Source organism: Tachypleus tridentatus, chromosome 10 (assembly GCF_004210375.1).
Source record: "Tachypleus tridentatus isolate NWPU-2018 chromosome 10, ASM421037v1, whole genome shotgun sequence".
Taxonomy (NCBI): domain Eukaryota; kingdom Metazoa; phylum Arthropoda; class Merostomata; order Xiphosura; family Limulidae; genus Tachypleus; species Tachypleus tridentatus.
Genome location: NC_134834.1, coordinates 32917706 through 32942919, shown reverse-complemented (window position 1 = coordinate 32942919; position 25214 = coordinate 32917706). Strand labels below are relative to the sequence as shown.

The window sequence follows — 25214 nt, the reverse complement described above, 5'->3', positions numbered from 1 at the left end:
CAGCTTCATTTAGTGGATTATATCTATTTCTGTTCTATAAAGTACAAATTTTCAATTTTACATTGAACAAATATTTTAGCTTGTATTTAGGGAAATTCCTGAAAATTTTTGTTGAAGATCAGAGACAACATTAAAATATTAAATGTGTAGTATGGGTGTGAATACATGTATGGTAGATTGATGCTGTTTTGAGTAAATGTCTGTTCTGGGCCATTAGTTGTATGTCATACAACATGGGAGCTTAAGTTAGTCATCCTAGGAATTTTTTAATTGTCTCAGAATGACTGTTAAAATTGATTGATTCCTCATATCTGATTTGAAGCTTAATATTTTTTGGGGTGAGAGAAATTAAGTTAAAGTTTAAAACATAAATTATAGAATGTTATTTGTATCGAAACATGAATAATTTTAAATTGGATTGTTAAAATGCTAGTTTATATTTACAGTGTCTCATGGCAACTACAACAATCCAGGAGATATGCCAATAGGTAATCCAAAAGAACAAGCAATTCTTTGGCAGCAGAGTACCTACTTGGGTGACTCAGGAATACATTCAGGGGCAACTACTCAGGTTTTTGTTCATTTCCCACATGAATATTGCTTACTAGCATTTATAATTATTCTAAATGTACTGTGCATTTGAAAAGTTTAAGTTTGGTATGTTTTTTGAGAATGATAAACATGTGTAGTATTTTATTTTTATTTAGTATTTAATATTAATGTGTTTTGGAATATGTTGAAATCCCATCAGTATTTTCCTTTAGGTTATTAAAATGAATCTTTTATATATTGTATTTGTTTGAGGTTATTAAAATATATTATCATGTGCTGTTTTTTTCAGTGCATTGTGAATTTTATAAGAGTACAAGTAATTACACTTTTAACATTAGGCTGCCTCATTGAGTGGAAGAGAAGAAGATTTAGACAATGATCAGATGGTGTTTGATTGGAATCAGTCTGGTTTTACTCAGCCTGGATTTACACAAGAGCAAGTGGATGGTAGGTTACAGTGATGTGTTAATTTGTGCTTCAAGAAAAAAAAGAATTTCCAAAGTTTGTTATAAATGCAAACTTTAGAGCAAATGTTAATATTTCTACTTTCAAAGTCATTATAAAATTAGATGTGTGCAATTTTGTTTAGTATCATACATTATATCTATATTGAAGTATAAATTTTTTGATTCTTTAACTAATGATTTTTTTCTAAATCATATTTAAATTTCATTGTTTTAACATTGCATGTATTTTAGTATTGATGCTTGTATGGTTGTCCTTTGTGTCTGCGTAAACTGCTAATTTTCCTACATGCAGGTGTGATGATCATCAGAAATATATTTCTTTAACCTTTGTTTTCACAAGATATGAACCAACAACTCAATCACACTCGTTCACAACGAGTGCGAGCTGCCATGTTTCCAGAAACTTTGGAAGAAGGCATTGAGATACCTTCAACCCAATTTGATACAAGCCAACCAACTGCTGTCCAGCGTTTGTCAGAACCTTCTCAGATGCTTAAGCATGCTGTAGTTAATCTCATTAACTACCAGGTGAGGTTTTGAAGTGTTTTCAGTAAATTATGTGACACCAATCTGACCAGTATAGTTAATATAATTGTAATGTTATGTAAGGTGTGTCTTATTACATGGCTTCAAAAGAAATTGGTTTGATTTTTAAGATGGTTTTCAACTTTGCTTGTTTGTTCACATATACATTTAACTTTTAATATTCAATTTGAAAGTATGTTATTCTTATGAAATTGCACAATACATAAATAGCTCAATAAGAAACTTAGATTATAGAATACTTGTCTTGTAATATGTTATCTGGTATTCTGAATTTAAGATGGATTATTATGTCACTGTAGAAGTTTAAACAGTATGAGAAAAATCATATTTTGAATAATTTTCATATTGATTTTAAGAAAATATGCTAATTGTTTATCAACTTTGCATGTGTATTCAAGTCATAAGTAGTAATACAGACGTATTATTTTCCCGTCAGTCATGTCAAATTATCAGCTGTCAATGTGTGAGACATATTTGTATATGGTTCATTTTTTTCAGTAATCCTAGTTCCTAGTAGTCCTTAAAAAGCCTTAAATTCACAAGTTTGGGTTTATGAGGTCTTAAAAAGGTATTAAATTTGTTTTCTTTGGGTATTAATGCAGTATATATTTTATAACTTTGGTTTACTTCATTCACATTGCACCTTTGCTTAACTGTATTACAATTTTTTACAATCATTCTGCCATGCTTATTACCTGGACCAGGAACACAAAATTGAGTTTGGCTAGTTTTGACAGACATGCACAGTGCTGCTAATACACAAGACTTAGTGTTCTCAGCCCATTTGTTGCTTTATGATTTTCTCTTTTTTTTTTTTTTTTTATAGTTTCAACATTTTACTGACTTTTTAGAAGAAGATGAAGTAGTATTCCACATAATTAATTAGTAGATTCTTACTGGTGTATTTTTTATTAATACTCCTTCTGCAGTATTATGTCATCCAACAAGTAGCATACAAATACATGTTTATAGGTATGAAAGTTTTGTTGAGCTCGGTCTTTAAAAATCTGAAAAAAAATCTTAAGTTTAGTTAGCTGATTGTGCTACGAACCCTGAATGTGTGTGTATATGTTGTATTCTTGTCATTTGATAAAGAATTATATCCACTGGAATAAATTTATGATGAAATTATTGTCATTTTGTTATAAAGATCTTGAACCACTAAAGCTGATTTTTGATGATTCAATGTATCTTAGGTGGTTTAAAATTAGATTCGGCTACAAGGAGAAAAATAGTTTTACCTATACTGTGGCTGAAAAATACTTTAGTAGTCCATATGTTTACTATCAGGTTGTGTAATACATGGAAGATTTTAGTGACATTACTTGCACCTTTCCAAAAGCACTTTTGGAAAACTATTTTATTCAATTTCAAAATAATATAGTAGGCTGGTCAGTTAGAATTTTCAGTTTTGACTCACCTCTGACAGCTGTTAAAATTAAATTCTGAATGCAGATATTTTGATGATGAAACTACTGTGATGAGAAAAAAATTGTATGCTGTGAATAAAAATTTTCTTAAGTGCTAATGTATAACTTTGATCAATTAATACCACAGTGTAGTGAGTTAATTTTTAAAGTAATCATATTTTTAGTATTTGATTTTCCATTGTACATTGAGGGTTATATAATAACTACAGAAGAGTAATATTCATTATTTATTACATTATATATGTGTGTGTGTGTGTAGGTATATAATAATTTTTTTTATCAGATTAGTAGTATAGTATAAAGTACTATTTATTATAAGGCAATGTTCTTTTAGTAGTAACTTGGTTTGTTTTTCAGGATGATGCTGATCTTGCAACTCGTGCTGTCCCTGAATTAATCAAACTCCTGAATGATGAAGATCAGGTTGTAGTTAGCCAAGCTGCCATGATGGTCCATCAGCTTTCAAAAAAAGAAGCGTCTCGTCATGCTATAATGAATTCTCCACAGATGGTTGCTGCCTTGGTGCGTGCTATGTCAACATCTAATGACTTGGAAACCACTCGTTGTGCTGCAGGGACACTGCACAATTTGTCCCATCATCGACAGGGTTTATTAGCTATTTTCAAATCTGGAGGGATTCCTGCACTTGTCAAGCTACTTAGGTGAGTTGAACTTGACTCTTTTAAGATGTATCATCCATAGGAGTAATAAAAAGGAAAAGCTTAAAAACTGTCCATATGGCCATTGGCACATGAAGAGTAATTTATATTTATTGTATAGAACAAAAAAGTACAATTTTTGATTAACCTATTGCCTCATCTTGCTATCATACCTATTGCAAAAGTTATTTCTGAACAGTTTGAGTTGGTATATATATAAACTGTTATTGATACTTATTGTCCTATAATCATGCAAAAAATAGTATAAATGGGTTACATTTTTAAGTAAAAGATAGTAAGACAATGGATTAAGTCTAGTATATGTCCTCTATTTGTATTTAGTGTTATTGTAAGAATAGTTAAACTTGTTGGTAGTGTGGATTTCCTTTTGTTTGTTTCTTTTTGAAATATTTTTATAAACAATTTTCAAGTCAGTATGGGTATTAAATTAGACCAATTATGATTTCATTCACTAATGACTAACTATTGTTATTTTACCTCTGTTCTTCAAGCAGCTAGTTTTGTTTGAACTTATCAACACTATTCTATATTGTTAGCACCATTGTGCTTTCAGGAAATGTTTCACACCTGTATAGTCTGAATAATCAACAGTACTTCAACTAATTTGTCCATATGGAGCTATCTTTCAGGAAATGTTGAAGATAAAACCATACAGTACTGTATTTAAATACATTGAAAATACATCTAAAATGGGTAGAAAACAAGCTGTGAAATAAACATTTCTTCACTGTTAATTTTAACAGGGATAAAATGTTTTTTTGTATTTTATTTTTTTCCTGTCTCACTTTATCTATTTTTAGATTTTTAAAGTACCTTCTAAGAATACTCTTTTAAGAATTTTTGTTATTCTATGACTTTGTTGTTTTTAATGTTTCTTCCAAACACTTTATTTAACAGTTTTCATTTCTTTCCCTTGAAACTTCAGATTAAGAAATTAGTACACAAGATAACATAAAAATGTTGCAGTAGTTTTCAAACAAGACCCAAACTTGTTATTAAGCTTCAAATTCTTTCCTTGATCCACTATGCTCAGACACCATTTTTCATTTCTTTGTTTTAGGACTTTTTAAGGGTCTTATGGGGTCAAAGATAAAACAGCCTAAAATTGTATACTTTGAACTCTTGTGTAGTCTTATTTATAGTAGTCAAAATGAGAATTGCCACAAATATAAATTTCCACGTGCCCAACACATTATCCTACAGAAAGTTGGATTCACACGTTTTGGGTCTTTGAAAGGGGGGGGGTGCTAATTAAAAAGCAGTTTTTGGGGATTTGGTACAGAGGATACATATTGACATACAAAATAAGATGTTGGACTTACCCATTTGTAATGTCATGATGACACAAAAATTATAATTATAGTTTTGTTTTGTTTTTATGCTCAGCCATATATTGGCCAATTTACATTGGACTTTGGTACAAAGCTATTTTTTTTTGTACAGATCACAGACACAGATACAAAAAATGTCTTTTGCTCAGTTTTACACTTTGGGAATGTAAAATTTGAGTTTTTCATGAGCTATTCATGTGCATATCAACCAACTTGCATGGAATTTGTTACAAAGGTACCTTCTTGCAGGTCTCGAACAGTGACATAGGCAGTTTTTCTGTTGTTTTTTTTCAAAATTGGATGTGTCAAGATTGTGTGGTAGAGATGCTACATTTGTTTACGTATGTTGATGTCTTTAATAATAAACTTTTTTGGTGATTGCCTTTTTCTTTTTTTCTTGAATTTCAATAAAGATTATAATCTTCACTTACAAACAGTGAGTCAGTTGTTTATTGATCATTTTAATAAATTGTTAATGGTTAAAAAGATATTTGGACAACAAAACTAGGGGAGTGGTCATCAGTTTTTATTTTGTAATCCTTTCCCATCAGGGTAGGGTAAAAGTGTGCATGTCACAATCTTTTGAGGAGTTACATTCATAAGTTATTTATGCTACTTTAATACTGTATTCATTTTAAGTTCTTAGTTTTAAAAAGGAATATTTTTTTTAAAAAAATCCTCATTCTTCCTTAGTGTGAGAATTGTGACACTTGCTCTCTGTGTCTTCCCTGTACTCTAATTCATTTACCCCACCTTCCAGAAATACACAATTTAATGTAAGTTACTTATTATGTATAAATATCACTCAGGCAAAGCACTTTTTTTTTTTTTTTTTTTTTTTTATGGTGCCATAAACTATAAAATCAGAGCCACCCGTTAGTCCTCTTTTTCGATTTTCCCCTATTTTTCTCTGTCTAATATTATTATTTGCAATGAACATGAAGCTAAAATTTTTTGTAAAATAACATCATATTACATTATTTTCTGTTCAGTGAATTGTCTATTTCCCATTTCAAGCTTTTTTTCTTTTTTTTTAAGTTTTACTCTCTTTACCCTTTCTTGATGAGTTTTTAGTATAAAATATACTGTTTATATATGTTACCTGTTTATACTGTTAACTTTTAATGCAGTATGTGAATCTTTAAAAATTTGGTAGACTTTTAGTAAACATTACAAGTCTCTTGCACGCAAAAAATCAAATTTTTAACAAATTATTTTACGAAAGATTTGTTTATGAATATATAGTCTGTTAAGTTACTAGTCTGAGTACAAAGTAGTTTTCATATTATGACAACAAACTATTTTTTGTCCCAAAAAATCTTAAGTATCATTTATTTAGTCTCTCCTAAATACATTTTGAATATTTGATTTTGATAAAATTATACTTTATCTGTTGTTTTCTCAACCCAAACTCTATATGGGGCCAGTCAATTTAACTAACCTTGTAACCACCATAAAAAAAAATTAGGAAATAGGTGTAATTTATGATGTTTTAATAAGTTATAACACACAAACACAAATGTTTAGTTTAAATAGTTTAAATCTCTTAAGATTATACATTTAAATATTTGTATTACATTGACCTATTCAACTGTGCCTAGCTAAGATTAAAGAAGCCATAATTACATAGTGCACAAGTACTTGTGTCACAATATCCAACAATATAAAACTGGCCTTTACAAGGTGATCTCTCTTGACTGTGTTTTAATGAAATAATCTTTTGTAAAATGCATTCATATTTTGGTTAAAATATATACATGTATAGATTATTACTATTTACAAACAAGTTTTAATAACTTTTTTTCTTAAACTTAGAACAGTTTAAGGAAGTATAGCAAAAAAAAGTCTTTTCCTAGTTATAAATTGTTTACTGTTTGCCAAAGGTTAATAATGATATGAGCCTTATCAAATTTCACGTCTTTCTTATGAGCTCAAAATTTCATATTTTGTAAAACTCTGTAGTCTTGCCTTACCACTTTGAATCTTGTATAAGAAGAAAAAAATTTCATATCTGTATATTTCAAAAATTCTTAGAAGGTCACTTGGGGAGATTCTGAGCTTTCAGTTAGTTACACATCATAAATGGAATGAGATGGGTGTGTATACTCTGAGTCAATGAATGTAATGATATCTCAGCAGATAAAAAAGATAGGTTCTTATTTTATATTCTAGCTTGTCACTATAGATATTTGTGTTCTTAATTCATAAGAAACTAGAGTTTTTACTTATGGACATCACAAACATCTAATTTGACCCAATGTTGCATTCAACACACTACATGACATACAAAAACCTATATTTAGGTGTATTTTTTTAATATTTACTATTAAGCTAAGACATTAACTAATCTATAATTCTAATATTTGAATTATAATCTTCATTTTGATACTGGACTTATTGGCATAAAGATTGTGAAAATTTGTGAAGGTGCACTAAGTGATTCAAAAATTACACTTTATACTAATGTGGATACAAAGTCTTGTAAAATGCAAACCCATAGCAAAAGTGCTAAAAAATACTTCTGTTATGCTGATTTGTTTTATTATTATAATAAAATAGTATTTTTGTAATGTGTGATGAAAGAAAATTTGAGGTTTTAAATTATAAAATTATGTTAACAAAATAACGTATTCATAGTGGTTTAAAGTGATTTATGAGACATAGGCATAGTTTCATAATAGGCAATAAAACTGCTATCAAAAAAGCATATTAGATAAGGATGGCTTATCAAAAATATTATTTTCAGTTCTCCTGTAGAATCAGTTTTATTTTATGCCATCACTACCTTGCACAATCTCCTGTTACACCAGGAAGGATCAAAGATGGCAGTGAGGTTAGCTGGGGGGCTCCAAAAGATGGTAGCACTCTTGCAACGTAACAATGTTAAATTTTTAGCAATTGTGACAGACTGCCTCCAAATTTTGGCATATGGTAATCAAGAAAGCAAGGTAGGGCCTTTATCTTTTTTTACTAACTAAATAATCAGTTATTAGATAATGAATTTGAACATGGATAGTTGTTGATTGATATTTTTGCAGAACTAATAGAATGTTTGAATTTTTAAAAAAAATTGTATACCTCCTCCTTAGTACAACATAGTTGTGACAGTGAGTGGCATAAGATCACGCTAAAAATGAAATAACATTGTTAGTGATTTGAATGATAAAAATTACTCAATCCATGAATCCCTAGTAATAAATAATCCATGAATTTTTCAAGATTCCTAATTTTATTATACTAGTTGTTAAGGATATAAAATTAGTATAAACTATTGCTTGATTTTATATATAATTTTCCTTCCTCTCCTGTAGTTAATCATTTTAGCAAGTGGAGGTCCAGCAGAATTGGTTAGAATAATGCGATCATACACATACGAGAAACTGCTATGGACTACATCTCGTGTGCTGAAAGTTCTCTCTGTTTGTTCAAGTAACAAGCCTGCTATTGTTGAAGCTGGTAAGTTTCCATTAAAGTCATTACATGAGGTTAATACAGTATCTTTCTTCCTTTTTCTTATAATATAAGCAAATATTAATTTAAGTATATATTTCATTAACTAAAAAACTAATATTTATAAATATGTAAGGACTTTAAGGTAGTCATGATCTGTGAAAACTTTGAGCATAATTAGTTAATATTTATAATTTTATTTTTTGAGATAAATCAACATAAGTTGTATTAGTGCAGCTAACTCTGATAACAATTTTAATAATTAATATCTTCTTAATGTTATAGTTTTTGTTTGAACAATTGGAACCTGAAACAATAAATAAAGCATTTTTTGTTATGAAGAATGTTTCTGTAAATGTTTTCAATCTTGAAAATGTTGTTTATATCATAGTATATAAATGTTTTGTATGGTTGTAGTATACATTTTTTTACTTTAATGCAAGTAATGTAACAGTAGTAAATATTGCGTCTGTAATAAAGTAAATTTCTTGAGAGTAATTTGTGAAGTTGTATATTCATTTTTACTTGATAATAATTTGTCCTTAAAATCATGTCTGGTGTGTAAAAATTTGAAACAAGTGTACCCAGTTGGGGTAATCTTATAATACTGTATAAAAGAACTATTTTTAGTTTTATTGTTGAATCCAATTGGATTTGTTGTGCATAAGAATGTTGGTTCACAGTTGACATGCATTTAAAAGTGTTAAGTCATTAATAGTAAGAGTGAAGACTCTCAATCTTGAACAGAATAATAGCCTATAGTTTTTTAAGGAGTCAAAAAGTGCTGTTGGATTAGATTTTTTTTAGGAATAATTTATAAGGTGCTAATATTTCTATATAGATCTTACAAATAAGAAATGGAAAAAAATTATATTTTAAATTTAAATACTTTTGTATGGAAGTATTTTTATTTAATGGTTTTGATATTGTATGTTCTTTGAATTTTTTATGCATTTTGCAAGGCAAAAATACAATCATATGAGTGCTTAAGAGTTGTAGCAAGCACAAAAAAATTTGTATTAAAATATTTTGAATGCTAAATAATCTTAAGAAGCATTAAATAGCTACATGTGTAGTATATTGTCCATAACCTCCATAAAAGCTGTGTTGGTAAGTTTTGTGAGTTGTGAAATGTGGGGAAAAAAAGAAATTGCAAAATATTTTAATAATTTAGATAACATCGAACTTGATATATGCCATACGTAAATATAATTCAGTTCTAGTGTTTTTAATAATCAGTATCCTAGTAACTGTCTGAGAGAGAAAGAGAAGTCTTATGGTCTTTTTTCTGAAGGGTTTAACACTTTCAGAGTTTATGTGACTATAGGAATTACTTTGAAATGCAATTGTAACTTTAGAAAATACCTGTGAAAAACTTGTGTGGCCAGCTTTGTGTTTGGTCTCAATGATGCTCACAGGGAAAGAATTAGCTGGGGTTTCCGTGTTAAAGTTCATTTGAATCTTGAACTTTTAAACCCGTTTCCCAGCAACAGGTGAGATGTAATATCGTTTTGAAATGTGCTTTACATATCTCTATATGTGTATTGTGTAAGGATATTAGTGGTAAATTAATGCATGTTTAAAAAAATATTTAGTAAATTATTCATTTTGAAGTGGTCATTTTTTATTTTAATAGACCATGCATGAATTCTTATAAAAGATTTGTGTAAAATGACTAAACTATCAACTAAATCATTGTAAAAAGTATTGTGACTACAGGTTTTGAAGATGTCATTGTAATTCATAGTTAGGTTTTTTTATTTGTCATTCTAATACATTTTTCTGTTTCAGTTCTGTATTGCTTGTACCATGAGAAAATCCCTGGTGCTTTTCTTTTTGGTGTAGACATTCTGTGTTTAATATTAACAGATAATGATCCAAAGTATAATGGTAGCCTTTTTTTCTTGTTTTGTCTGCTTGTTGAATCACATGTTCAAGTTGTTTTTATTGGAGAAACATGTTTCTGTAGCTTTTTTGTTATTTGACCTGTGAATTTTCTTTCTTTTTTTTCTTACTAATATATGTTGTGGTATTTACACTGAATGTGTGTGTGTGAATAGTTTTTCATATATTTTATACTCTCTTTTTTTAATTCTAGAACACTGATGAACAAAAGTGTTATTGACCTTATATTTTAATGCTAGAATGAATACAAAAATTCTGTTCAGCATCCAAAATGATAATGAATGTCATTAATAATATGCCTTTGATATTTTATGTGAATGGTTGAATGCAGTAACAAAATTAGCAAGTTGGTCTCTATTACTATATATTTTAATTTTAAGCTAATTTTTTTTTATTGTGTACATTCTACAAGTAGAATTTAATATAAAAAATACTAGGAGTTTGTGAAATTCATTCTATTTTTGCAGGGGGCATGCAAGCTCTTTCAATGCATCTTGGCCATCAAAGTCAGAGATTGGTTTTAAACTGCTTGTGGACACTTAGGAACTTGTCTGATGCAGGTACTAAACAGGTAAATTAAGGTTCAGTCCACTTTTTGCTCTGATTGTCTGAAGTTTTTTTGGGTTATTTTAATAAACCACAAATTTTTGTAAAACATCTTTATCATTGACAGCTGTTAGAAAAAGCAAGGGAAGTTGCATTATGCTGTGTGATATATTTTTGCTATAATTCTCAAATTTGACAGGGTATTTAGTAAGCGTGAAAAGTACGTTGCATACAAAAATAGATTTTTCAGTTACGTGTTTACCAAAGATTTGTGTGTAAATTTATGAAGTCTGTTTAGCTTAATTGTGCCTGAGTACAAGGTGATTTTCATATTAGGAATAAAAAAAAATTTTTTTTCATGCCACAATTTTCATATTTCACTTTCTCAACTTTAAAATCTGCTAAATAATTATTGAAAGTACTTTTTGTTAAACTATTTTTCATCATTCTTTTTCTACTCTAATATTAACTGTAGTGAAACCATCTGTATCAAAAGATTAAAAATGTGATATAAAATAAGTTTGTTTTTTTGTGGGTTTTTTTCCCTAGTATGATAGCAGACTGTAATACAGTTATTGTTTGTCCTGTTTGCTTTAAGACACTAAAATTTTCCCAAATGTTGTATTTAATTTTGTTTTTGCCCTTTGAATTGTGGCTAACTACTAAACTAGTGATAAAGCTGTAATGCAAGTTTTAAATTTTTCCATTTATGTTTTTTATGTAACTTTTATAACAAATAAAAATGTGAAAAAAGAAATTTAGTGCTTACTGGCCTCCTGTTTCTCTATTGGCTACCTGATAAAAGTAATCCTATCCTTTTGTAATGGTGGTTGTAAAATATAAAATGATTTTTATTTTAAATATTCAAAACGAACACAAGAACATCATGAAAATAAAGTATAATAACCTCAAACTTTTTAAATTTAACTGAAATTGTAACTAAGCTGTAAGTGGGTTAAAATGCTAATTTCTATCTGAGACAACCTTGGTAATGGCAACAATGTATATGTTAAATAATTGTAAAGCAAATGTCAGAGAAAATTATTGACATTTTGTGTAGTTTTTGGATTTGACTTTCTGACTTGTATTTCAGAAATTTGAAAATATCAGATATGAATTTATATTATAACACTTTTCTATAACTATCCTTTTTTTGTCAAACTTGTAAGGCTATATAGGGGATGGTAAGATAATATAAAATGGGCAATTTGGAGAGGAATGTTGTATGATACACAGAAGTGAATATTAATTTATTTATTTACCTTTGATATTAAAAAACTAACCCTTTCATGATGGGTCACCAGGCAAAGGCCATGTCATCGTATTTATTGACTTGCATTCAAAATTTTATTGAATTGCTATTTTATGTATTTAAGTTAGTAAATTTTGAATCAAATTGTAGATTATAATTCAAACTTTCAACATCTTATACTAGTTAATATCTTAATTTAAAAGTAAATATTAAGAGAACACATCTAAATATAGATTTTAGTGAGTCATGTGGTATGTTGAATGCAGGCACTGTTTTTATTTAGATATTTCTTATGTCAAAATACTAAATCTGTAGTTTCATACAAATTGGGAACTCAAATTACTAATATTATCAAGCTAGAATATAAGATAAGAACCTTGTATCTTTGTATTTTGATGAGAGATGGTTTATATAGGGATTTGTACATTGGTTCCATTCATATCTTTCTATTTTTGAAAGCAGTCCCTTGTATACATTCCCTTCAATATATGACATGTGAATAACTTAATCTTTGAAAAGGCTACCACATTCTTTCGATCCAAGATTTCAAGGAAGTACGTTTGTCTTTAGTGTGCTCGATTTTTTAAAACAATCTAAATTCATCTTAGTTACTGAGCTTAATAAATTATAGTGGAATTCTGTGGTATCAGTGTAGTTATTTATGATTTCTTGGTTATTCAAGTGTATATATAAAACCTAAAATAAGTGGTCTCCTCCACGTGCAAAATTACAAAAGGCTTACCAACCTATGTTCATCAGCAATCAAATGTAGAACTCATAGTGAGAAGAGATAATTGTTTGCTTTACTTCTTGATTTATTGTTCTATATTTTAAGAAAAATAAGTTTATTAATTTATTTCTAATTAGTAATAATCTATATAAATGTATGTGTGTGTGTATATTACAAAATACTAGTCCACTAAAACACAGCCAAGACTGGGAAGACTAAAGATCAGTTTCATGCAACATATCTAGTAATATAAAAAATATATATACATGTAAATAAAAAGTGTTATGAAACTTAAGCTACTTGTACTAAACATTTGTATTTTCATGGTATAATATGTAGTCATTCTAGCATGAAAAAAACATAATTTATATTTATTTCCTAATTTTTTTATGAGGTTGGTCAAATGACAGACCCCATATAGTTAGAATATAGGAAATAACATAAAACACAAATTCTTACTGAAAACAAATGTTTGAAATGTATTTAGGAGGTTTTAGACTTACACAAATAATATTTGAGGTTTTTGAGATGAAGAATAGTTTACAGTCAGACTACTAAAGAAACAGACCCTATTTTCACACAAATATATAGTAAAAATATTTCATTAAAAAATCTAATTTTTTGTGTGCAAAATGTATGTAATCTTTACTAAAAGTGCATCAAATTTTGTGAAGCTACACATTATATCAAAAGTTGTATTGCATGCGAGGGTGTAGATGAACTCATTTTACGCCAAGCCTGTAGCAAAAGAGTCAACGTATATAATAGTAACATTTTAATAAAAGCTATGTTGGTGCCAAGTTGATTGACAGAAGATAAGCTTTTTGATTAAATGTGAATGTAACTGATAATAGGTCATGACATACAATCTTTGATCTGGCTATATGTGTAAAATTAGCATTCACAAATTCAACATTAACTCTCTTGCCCTGAGTACCCTTTACTGCATATGTCACATTCTTTTAGTATCTTACATTTAAAACTACTATTAGCTTATGTTATATGACTTATTATAGCATAAAATTGTAGTTAATAATCCATATTGTAATAGTATATACATTTTAAGTTTTTAAATCTACATGGCAGTACTTTAAAAAAATCCTAAGTTTCCCCTAATGTGACACATTTTCTCTTTTCTTTATTTTATCCTCCACACCTTGAAAAAGTATAAAATTAAACATAAGTTACTTGCTATAAAATCAGTCTTTTTCTCAGACAAACCATAATTTTTGTAGCCTTTAATTTGGTTTGGTTACAGAGCTATCAAATAGAAAATCAGACCTCTCCTGACATACCAGTCACATCCTCTTTTTCTGGATTTGTTAATAGTTCACTACACTTAATTATATATTGCATATAACCAGTAGAAAGACTAAGGTTTCCATGTATCAAATGACATATTGTATCTCAAGTCAACTGGTATGGATATTAAAACTTTTATTAAAATAAAGTAGAGAACAACATTTCGACCTTCTTATGAGTTGTACTCTGAAACTAATGCTTATCTGTTCAGAACACAGTATTATACAATATATCATTTGTGAATGGATAAGCATTAGTTTTAATCAGAGTACAACACTTGTTCCTGTAGGAAACTTAATGACCAACTTGGATGAATTTGTAATGGCTCTTGTTGCATAGTTAGAAAGCTAAAATAATTATGAGAGCTAGGGGAAATTGTCCACTCTTTGCATGTTTTTTGGTACATTATTTAATTAAAATTATTTAGTGCATTACTATTATTAGTATAAGAAAGTAGGCTCAATGGTCCTTCACAATCATCAGTGAGAAGAAAGAAAAGATTGGGTAAGTACTTTATTTCTCTTTTTTTTTTCATATTTATTTATATATTATTATTAAATTAGGTAAAAATAAATAATATAATAAAAATGTTTCATAAAGCACACACTCGAGCAGCTCGTGGGTAGTGTAATTTGATAGTGTAACATGATCTGCACATGCCTCAAATGATGTACAGCTTGTAGTGGTGTGAATAGTAAATATGTTTCACATGGCAATAAAATAGACTAATTGTAAATAGATGTATACTATTGTGAGCTTAATGCTACTTTGGATTTATGAATGTATTTTCATGTTAGAATTTGAAGTCATTCTAGGAAGAAAAAAGTTTTTTTGTTTCTTTTTAAAATAATGATGAGGTAGTTAAGAGGTCTGTCAAACTGCACAATCCTGTTTTGTAAGGGTAGAAAAAGTAATGGGTAAAGTATAGTTTGAAAAAATGTTTGAAATGCATTTAAAAAGATTTAGGGATTACACAGAAGAAATTTGAGATAAGGAAAATAATTTTAATCTAAACATGGAAATTACTTTGCACAACTTTTTAAACAAATGCTTAATATATTTATGGATATATCCTTATTTTAGTTTATTAAATAATACTTTATTAAAAAAAAATGTTTGATATGTGAAAGATTTGTAAGGTTAACTGAAAGGCTGCCAAAGTTTGTGAAGATATACACACTATATTGAAAGTTAGGAGTGTTAAATCTATAAAAACAAGTACAAAGAGGTCATGTAATTGGTGAAATTGAACAAGCGTATGTTGAGGCTTAATCTAGCATCTTCTTGCATGTGGACTGGTAACCACATAGTGATGGAAGTGGTATAACCAAAAATAATTTGGGATATTTATATTTGTGTGTCATGTTGAATGTTTTAAAAGTGTATGATCTTCAAATCTGAAAAATATTGTAATCTGCAAATAGGCTCAAGAACATGTCAACTCCACTTGAGATTATTCTAATCAGAATATGCTATTTTCCAGTGTGAGAGGAAAATTTGATATTTTTAATTTTTTTTTAGTTTGGTGGTGTAGAAAAGTACCTGTTATTTGAACTGTTGTGAATTACTGGACTAATAATGCCTATTAGAAAGGAATATTTTAGTAAGAACTCTGTTATTTTCTCTCTCTCTGAATAAGTTTGTATTTACTGGTTAAGTTCTATGTTCAAGGAACCAGTATTTTGTCAGGTGTTTTTAAGACAGTGGTATGTATTTATCAGTGTTGAAATTAAAACTGCATGCTGAATAAATATAGTGAACTGCAAATTAAGGAAATTGTGCATTAGTAGACTTAAACTGATGTTTGTTTAATGTAAAACTGACCAACAGAATTAATCCTAGATTTAACAGTGAGGCCAAGATGATACCTGACTTTTTAAATAAATTTTTTCTCAGCTGTTTTTTGTACCTGTTGCATAAAAGTCAGAAAATACCTGTGAAAAACTTGTGTGGCCTGACTTGTGTTTGGTCTCGATGCACACAGGGAAAGATATGGCTGTGGTTTCCGTGATGAAGTTATTAACTTTGATTTTTTAACCCCATCCCCAAGCAACACGTTAGGTCATAGACTATAGTGAAAGTAACTGTTATATAAATGTTGCTTTTTTCATACTGTATACTTTATCTGTAAATTTATGTATCACTGTTAACAAAAGTTTTTGATTTTCTGTTTTGGAGCTGGACTAAATATGAGAATTATATTTGGTATCCAAGACGATGATAAATGTCCTGTTTTTTGATGAATGAAGGAATGTGGTAATAAAGATCTTAAAGTATGAGTTATTTGTTTTATAAAAGTTATGATTATGGAGCCATAATCTTAGGCTTTTGTTTTTTAATGTATATCTACTTTTGATGTATTATTTATTTGAAAGTGACCATTGTTTTGGGAAAAGATTTGAGAACAGTTTCTGGCATTATTTATGGTGTAGTTATAGTGACCAGTGTAGCTAGTATTTTACCCAAACTGAGGGAAGTAGTGAATATGGGGCTATTTGTATTTTAACCTAGTGCCTAAGTGAAGTAGTATTCTGTTGAATGTAATAAAGAGCACTCTGCTCTTTCTGTTAGATTTGAATATTCCAGTAGCAAAGGTGAGAGAGAATTGTTGGCATATTTTGAAAAACACAAGAAGATAGAATGGGCATAGTATGTGACTGTTCTTATATGACAAACATTAAACTCTGTTTACATAGAAGCTTGGTAGAAATGTTTTTTATAAATATGTAACTAGTGTCATGCTCAGAAGATCATCTAGGGGTAGAAAGAAAATCTAAAATGGGTAATTTGGAGCAAAGAAATACTGCATGGTACAAGTGATGGTTGCAAATTTAAATGTTTTTGTTTTGAACTATTGTTTGATACTGAGATTATACAGTGATAGTTAAATTATTCAATTATCAATGTAACTGTAAAAAACTTACTTACTCACTTGTTCTCAAATGGTTAAAGGAATTTGAATTTAGTGGATAGCTGTTACAGGTTGGCCCTAGAAGACAAGCATCTTGATGCATTATATTACTTTTGTTTGGTAGGTTTTTTGATGATAATGTTTGTCAGAAAAATAATTAATATGTTGTGTTTATCACACGTCATTCTTGATTTTTAATTTTAAAAGTTCAGAAACAAATGTTGTAGTGCATCACAAGCCAGGCTTCTAAGCGAATCATTTATCAGTAAATGCAATATTTTAAAATACATACTGAGTGCATGCAATAAGTCTTACTTTTCATTTTTATTTTGTATTTGATTTGTATTTTTAGTTGTGGTTCTTTTGCTTGTTGTTTTAAAAGTTGCCATTAAAATTATCTTGGCTTGAACAATTTATGAATTTTGACTTTATTAAATTTAAGGTAGTTTGACATTTTTATACTTTTTCATAGAAGGGAACTAAATTTTACTTCAATTTAAAAATAAAAAATATTGTTTGAGAACAAAGTATTTAGTAACTTACATTTTTTGTTTCTGCTATTCCAGTTATTATGCATACCTTTGTAGTTAATAATCTATATTTTAATAGTATTCAAGTTTTAGGATCTTAATTTTGTAAGGTAATATTTTAAAAATTCCTGTTTCCTAGTTTGATTAATGTGACATTTTTTCTTTAGACATCCCATCTTCCCTTATTTACTTGCCACTGTGAAATTTAATGTAAATTATTTACTACAAAATCTTCCCTACTTGTACAAAGCATAATTTTTACAGCCTTCAATCTTGTTTAGTTAGAAAGTCATCAGACAGAAAATCAGATTCTTGTTGCATCCTTTCTTAAAGGATTCATCAATAGTTTTCTCCTACTTTTAATTATATATTATTTATAACTAATATAAAGCCAAGTTTCTCATCTATCAAATTTAAATATTATAAATATTGTTTTTTGAACAGAGAATTGTCAGTTTCTCTTGCAATACAAGCTTTGTTCCCACAGGAAACATATTGACTAGCGTGGATAAATTTATAATGGCTCTTGCTGCATTTGTTAGAAAGCCAGACAAACTATGTTCATTACGGGATGTTGTCTGTTGTTTCTTTGCTGTTACTCTGTTTTTGGTGCATTATTTAATTGACAATTTTACTATAAGCTAGGTGTAACATATACGAGTTCATCTGCACATTTCCACATGTTAAATATTTGTACTGTAACTTTTGATACAGTGTGTGTATCTTCACAAAAATTGGTAGGCTTTTCGTACATAAAAAAATGAGGTTTTTTTTAAATATTTTATTAAAGATTTGTTTGTGAAAATAGTCTTTCATTAGTAGTCTGAGTGTAAAGTGATTTCATGTTATGATTAAAGAAAACTGTTTTTCATCCCAAAAGTCTCAAATATTATTTACATAAACTCTCCTAAGTACATTTGTTTTTAGTAAGACTATTTTATTTTCTATACTCTAACTATGCGGGATCTCTCAGTTGACCAACCTCGTAACCATCTTTAAAAATTAGAAAATAAATATAAAGTATGCTTTTTTCATCCCAGCATGACTAAATATTATAACACAAAAATACAAATGTTTAGTTTAAGTAACTTAAGTCTCATAACACTACATATTTACATGTATATGTTTTTTATTACATTGATCTTCCAGTCATACTTAGCTAGCATTACATAAATTCCATTGACGCGGTGCCAGTGCACTCGTTATGTATTCAGTAACATAAAACTGACCCTTAGTCTCCCCTGTCTTGGCTGTGGATTAATGGATTAGTACTTTGTTATATACTATTACTATTTAGAAATAAGTTATTAAACATATATTTCTTGAAATATAGAACAATAAACCACTATGTGAAGCAGACTAATATATCTTCTCACTACAACCTTTGTACTTGGTCGCTGGTGGACATAAGTTACTAAGCCTTTTAAAATATCACACGTATGGGATATAAAAGAAAATTTCTTTAAGGCTTTATGTATATACACTTCAATAACAAACAAATTAAATAATTACACTGATACCATAGGATTTCACTATGACTTATTAAGCGTAGTAACTAAGTTGTATTTAGATTTAATAAAATATGAAACTTCGAATATACTAAAGACACAACCTACCTCATTGGATTCTTGGATAGAAATAATGTGGGGACATTCTAAGCTGTTGATTGATTATTCACAAGTCATGTATTGAAGTAAGTGTATATAAGGGACCATTTGCACAATTAGAAAAAGGTGAATGAAGCCACTGTGTTTGAGTCATTACATAAGCCATATCTCAGAAAACTATAAATATATGGGATTCTTACTTTATAGATAGCTAGATAATATTAGTAATCTGAGTTCCAAGTTTCGTGGTTAAAATGACTAACTTGTATAGAGTTAGGGTAGGGATAATAATAAATAAAATATAAAGTTTTATAAAGAACAGATTTTTGAAATGTATCTAGGAGGTTTTAAAGATTGCATAAATGAATTTCAAATGAACAGTTTTTAATGAAAATTGCTTTGCACTTGGAGTAGTCAAGAATAGAGGCTCAGTATGTTCACAGACAAGGTTTTTTGTAATTTATTAAAAATTAAATTTTTTTGTATGTTAAAGACTCATTTATTGAAAGTCTGTCAAATTTTGTGAACTTACACACATGATATTAAAAGTTAGTGATATCAAAACTATGAAGACTAAACAAGTACAAAGTGGTGACATGGTCAGCATTTCGACGTAGAATGTGTATAGAGAGAGATAAACAGTGAAATGTTATTCTTTTCTTGTGGGTTTTCTGTGAAAGTTGATTATCAGAATATGTAGAAGTTGATAAAGTTTATATTTAACCTGTTGACTGCCAAGTATGCCAGGTTTTTTTCAGCAAAATTGAGTAATTTTTAAAACAAAGGAAATTAGCAACAAATACTATATTTTCTCTCAGCCAAACTTATAGCAGTACACAAAGTGAAGAAATATGTACAAAACATGAAACAATAATGCACAAAATGTCAAAGGATTCAGCATTCCAATCATTGTCATTAGGGCACTTGGAACTGTTCTTACCACAACTTGCAATTTTATGTTTACTCCCTAGTGTTATTGCCTGTTTATTACTGCTGGTTGATGGCCAATTATCATCATCTTCACTCACATCTGACCCTTGTATTTTCGTATTTTGCAAAGAATCTTCAAAATTCGAATCTTCTGAATCGCCACTGCTATCTTCAAACTTCGAACCAAGTTCAAAATACAACTCTAATGCTTCTTCATTTTGTAACTTTTTTCGTGACTTCATTTTGGATTGAAAGTGAAACAATATGTAAGTGGGTCAAATGCATGTATGGTACTGACATTTAGCGTTGAAGTTAGGTATTATTGAGAAGGAATTAACTCATCCATGGCACTGTGTTACCGATCGGCTTGGACGAGTTATCTTGTCTACGGCACTGAACAGGTTAATGTTTAACCTAGAGAGATGCTTCTAACTTGAATTTTGTGAGAACTGTTTGATCTATACAAATATCAATTACAAGATTTTAATTTTTTATTTTGGAGGGAACTCCTACCATGTATGTATGCTGCTCGTGTATTTAGTGTGTTTTTAGTGGAAGAATATCTTTAGAATATGGCTTGATTCATGCATTTGTTGTAGTTATTTTTTTTCTTATCCACTCCCTTCTCTTTTTCCCACCACAGACTTGATGTCCTAATTTTCAAAACCTCTACTTTTAGTTATGTTTTCATTCATCTTTTCAAACAATGTACTTGTTACAAGAGTATACTTGATTCATTGTCCTGAAAAATGAGTGCTGTAACTTACCTTAGAAAGAATATTTGTTAAGGTTGTATGTTGAAAAGATTAAAAAGTCTAATTATAAGATTGTATTGTTTATTTGTCCTGAGGGCATATTTAATGAGGCAGCTGGAAATGTGTGTTACTTGTATGTTTGTAAAAGTTTTCATTTATGTGTTGTTTGGGCTATAAAAGATTGTTTCATTCACACTGAAAAATATTTTTCAATGAAATAAGACTTTCATCTGTAATAAATGATTGTTCGTAATATTTATAACTCCAAGTAAAAATACTGTTTATAAGACTAGAACTAACTCTGTATTTTTACTTTATTAGGACAGTATTGATAACCTTCTTCAAGGGTTAGTGCAACTTCTTGGAAGCAATGACATTAATGTAGTGACCTGTGCAGCTGGTATTTTGTCAAACCTGACTTGTAACAACGTACGTAACAAAGTGATTGTGTGTCAGGTTGGAGGTATTGAGAATTTGGTCCGCACCATAATTCAGGCAGGAGATCGGGAAGAGATCACAGAGCCTGCTGTAAGTAATATTTTAGACTGGTATTTACTTTGGATAATTGTGGTTCACAGCTTAAAGGATATCATAATAATTACTTGGAAAAACTGTCATTAAAAATTTTGTTCCATAAATATTTTTAACAACATCAAAATACAAAGTTCTTCTTTGTTTTTGGAGCCTTGGTGTTAAACTTGTAAATTTTTTTGTAAATACAAGATAATTTACATCAGTTCTTTTCATTTTCTAGGTTTGTGCTCTGCGTCACTTGACCAGTCGTCATCCTGAGGCTGAAATGGCACAAAATGCTGTTCGCCTTCATTATGGGCTCCAAGTCATAGTTAAATTGTTACATCCACCAAGTCGCTGGCCTCTAATTAAGGTTTGTAGTTGTAAAGTTAAAGTATTAATTCACACATTTGTAGTTTCCATAAAAAGCAATCAATGGACTCTTACATTTTTTCTTAATTAATTAATTGCATTTGTTGTCAGAGTTAAAATGTAGCTTTGCATATTGACTGTAAATATATTAGGTGCCAGATTTTTGTTTGCATTTTTAATAATGAAAACGTTTTTAAACTGAACAAACGAATTATGAAATAAAAGATTTAGCTATAGTTTGAAACTAAAACATTTTAGTTTGTATGGCTTTTACTTCACTCTTCCTGGGACTATGACTTGTCACTTATTAAAAAGTGTTGATTTGGTGGAGAAATTATGGTGAAGTATTGAATGTAACGTCTTGCAGAAACGACAACCATTACAATTTTGGTGTATACATTACGACTATATGCTCATAGAGACAAATATTACGACTTGTTGCAATTGCTAAATTATCATATATTATATAGGGCTATGCAATAAAGTGATAAATTGTTCCCCCAGGGCTTGAAAGGGGTGAAAAGAAAATTTCTAGTAAGATACAAATAAATTTTGACAATAAATAAAAGACATAGTCAAAATGGCTACTTGTGATAACCATGTTTGTGCTTGAAATAATAAAAAATATTTGTATCTCCAATGTCTACCAATAGTTTGAGTGTAGTGCTTCTCCATACTGGGTACTTTGGAGAATCCATAGTTACATCATCAGTGCTTGTCAGTCAATCAGCGCTTGCGTAGATGGGTATTTCTCGTTTTCTAAGCAGCATAGAAACACCAATGCGATCCTTCACAAGATGGAAAAAAAGAAGCCTTGTTCACCAGATTGTCTTATTTCTGGCAAATCTAAAAGGACTAAAACTGTGAATCAAAAATTTAGGAAAGAGTATAGTGCAAAATATCCGATCATTGCATCAAAAGTCAGTGACAGTCGTGTTTTGTACAGTTTGTTACATCGATTTTTCTGTGGCGCATGGTGGGGTCAAAGTGATTGTTCCAGACATACAAAATGGCATCTCACCAACAAAAGACTGAGGCGAAGACAAAAACAATGTAGATAACGACATTTATGAGTAAGAATTCAGAATACGAAAAAGAATTTCAAAAGAATTTTTTTTAATTTATTTATTAAATACACAAAACACAGTCATAAATGAGCAATCTATAGCAGTAATAAATAATAATAGTTAATATAATAATAAATAGCTTGGAGACATTGGTCAGGCCTGGTAGCCACAAATGATAAAGGGCTCTGTCTACAATCATTACACTTGGTCATTTGAAATAGTTGGCATCTCTGATCTTGTAGAATTAACCAAATTAAAATATAATAACTAGACCCTCACTGCTTTCCTTGTCTTTTAATGATTTAATTGTTTCAGTACTGAAGAGAAACTTTTATACTTAATTTTGTCGCCAGATTGATGTGTGTTTTTCCGATATTTACGAGTATAGGCTGTGATTGGTTTGATCCGTAACCTAGCTCTGTGTCCAGCAAATCATGCCCCTCTTCGTGAGCATGGTGCAATTCCCCGTCTTGTACAGCTGTTGATGAAGTCATATCAAGACACACAAAGGGTAAGCTAGAGATTGTTTAGTAAAAACTAAAATATTTTTTATATGATTACTGTATGTTTTTTAATGAAAAGCATTTAACTTGAACATAAAAGGGCATGTGATTTGGGTGGAATGCAAGTATAAAGTAGCTTCAAATGATTTTACTAATTTAGTTGCTGTAGTAAAGCATACAGGTTTAATCTGATTCTTAGTTTTATATTCATGCAGCAAAGGTCCAGCATAGCCTCGAGTAACAGTCAGTCTTCTTACACAGATGGTGTGAGAATGGAAGAAATTGTTGAGGGTACCGTTGGTGCTCTGCACATTCTGGCCAGAGAAGCTCATAACCGTGCTATTATCAGGGGGTTGCAGGTCATCCCTGTTTTTGTTCAGGTGAAATCCAAGCTTTGCATTTGGTGTTAATAGTATTATGTCTAGTTTGTTCTGTTTTAAATTCATAATAAATAGTTTTGTTTATTTCATTGGTAGAGACCTTATTCTTTGGCATTAAAAGTTTGTTGGATGATTTATAAATTAAGAAGGTACTAGTTAGTACTTAATATACAGTCTTATGTGTATATAAAAAAAAGTAGATTAAACATAATGTTAATATACATGCTGATTAATAAAAGTAAATGATAAAGTTTTACAATTTTTGAACAAATGAAACTATTGTGCTTTGTTATATTGGGTATTTACCCAGTTTTAAATCTTGTATAACAGCTAGATTTAATCTCTTGAAAGACACTGAAATTAAAGGGAATGAAGCAAACATGTTGCATGTAATGATAAGTAGGCATTACTAGTAGCACGAAATTTATATTGGTTGTCAACGTTAAAAAAGTGGTAGTGTAATTAAAAAACTTATGTTCCTATAGCTGATGTACAGTGAAATAGAAAATGTTCAGAGAGTTGGAGCTGGAGTTTTGTGTGAATTAGCTACAGACAAGGAAGGAGCAGAGATGATAGAAGCTGAAGGAGCTACTGCCCCACTTACAGAATTACTCCATTCTCGTAATGAAGGAGTTGGTATGTCAGACTTTAAGGGTGGATATTATATTCTTATATTAAGATGAGGCAGCTACTGTGTGGTATACTACATAAATATGTTTCAAAAGTTGAAATGGTTCTAATATATCTGAGACTTTGATTGGGAGAATAAACTCATGAATACCTATTTTTAAGACAGAAGTTTATTAAATAAATTTTAAAATGCAATATTGTACACTTCAGGAAAACAGCTGATTTTGAGAAATATGGTAAATTTTGCACTGGTTGGACATCTGTATTAACTCTCAAAATGGGCTAGGATGATTAGACGAACCATGTGAACTCATTGAACTTGTATAAAGTCTATGGAGTTGGTACTACTAACTTTCAGTTGAGTTTGTTTGTCTTCATTAAACATTACAAGTCTTTCACACACAAAAAAAAATCATTTTTTGTAAAGTATTTTAAATAAACGGAAAAAAGGATTTGTCTGTGGCTGTATCAAGCATTTGTATTGAATACTGCGAAGTGATTTTCATGTTGAGATTAACGACGAAAAGCTAATTATCTTAAATTAGATGTTCATGTGTAAAGAACAACTGTAGGCTATATTTAATATTTTGTAAATCATTCTGATAATAGTTTGGTCTATTGCAGCTACTTATGCTGCAGCAGTGTTGTTCAGGATGTCAGAAGACAAACCACAAGATTACAAAAAGAGGCTCTCAATGGAACTGACCAATTCTATCTTCAGAGAAGAAAGCGCACCGTGGGGTGGAACAGTAAGTTGACTTTAAATATTATTGTGTACAACTTTATAGTATGATACCTAGAAGAATCGGGAGAGATATGTAATTT

At 29.6% G+C, this 25214-nt stretch overlaps 1 protein-coding gene across 7 annotated transcripts in view; it reads left to right on the top strand.

Moving 5' to 3' along the window:
* LOC143229016 (armadillo segment polarity protein-like) overlaps positions 1-25214 on the top strand; it is a 56727-nt gene that overhangs the window by 24853 nt on the left and 6660 nt on the right. For all 7 annotated transcript variants that reach the window (XM_076460634.1, XM_076460638.1, XM_076460635.1 and 4 more), the window contains 13 exons: positions 447-571; positions 891-999; positions 1360-1547; positions 3353-3657; positions 7753-7954; positions 8318-8462; positions 10829-10932; positions 21246-21452; positions 21679-21810; positions 23265-23387; positions 23595-23759; positions 24245-24395; positions 25014-25138. In XM_076460634.1, the coding sequence (XP_076316749.1) occupies positions 447-571; positions 891-999; positions 1360-1547; positions 3353-3657; positions 7753-7954; positions 8318-8462; positions 10829-10932; positions 21246-21452; positions 21679-21810; positions 23265-23387; positions 23595-23759; positions 24245-24395; positions 25014-25138 (2081 nt within the window). The remainder of the gene's footprint in view (positions 1-446; positions 572-890; positions 1000-1359; positions 1548-3352; positions 3658-7752; positions 7955-8317; positions 8463-10828; positions 10933-21245; positions 21453-21678; positions 21811-23264; positions 23388-23594; positions 23760-24244; positions 24396-25013; positions 25139-25214) is intronic.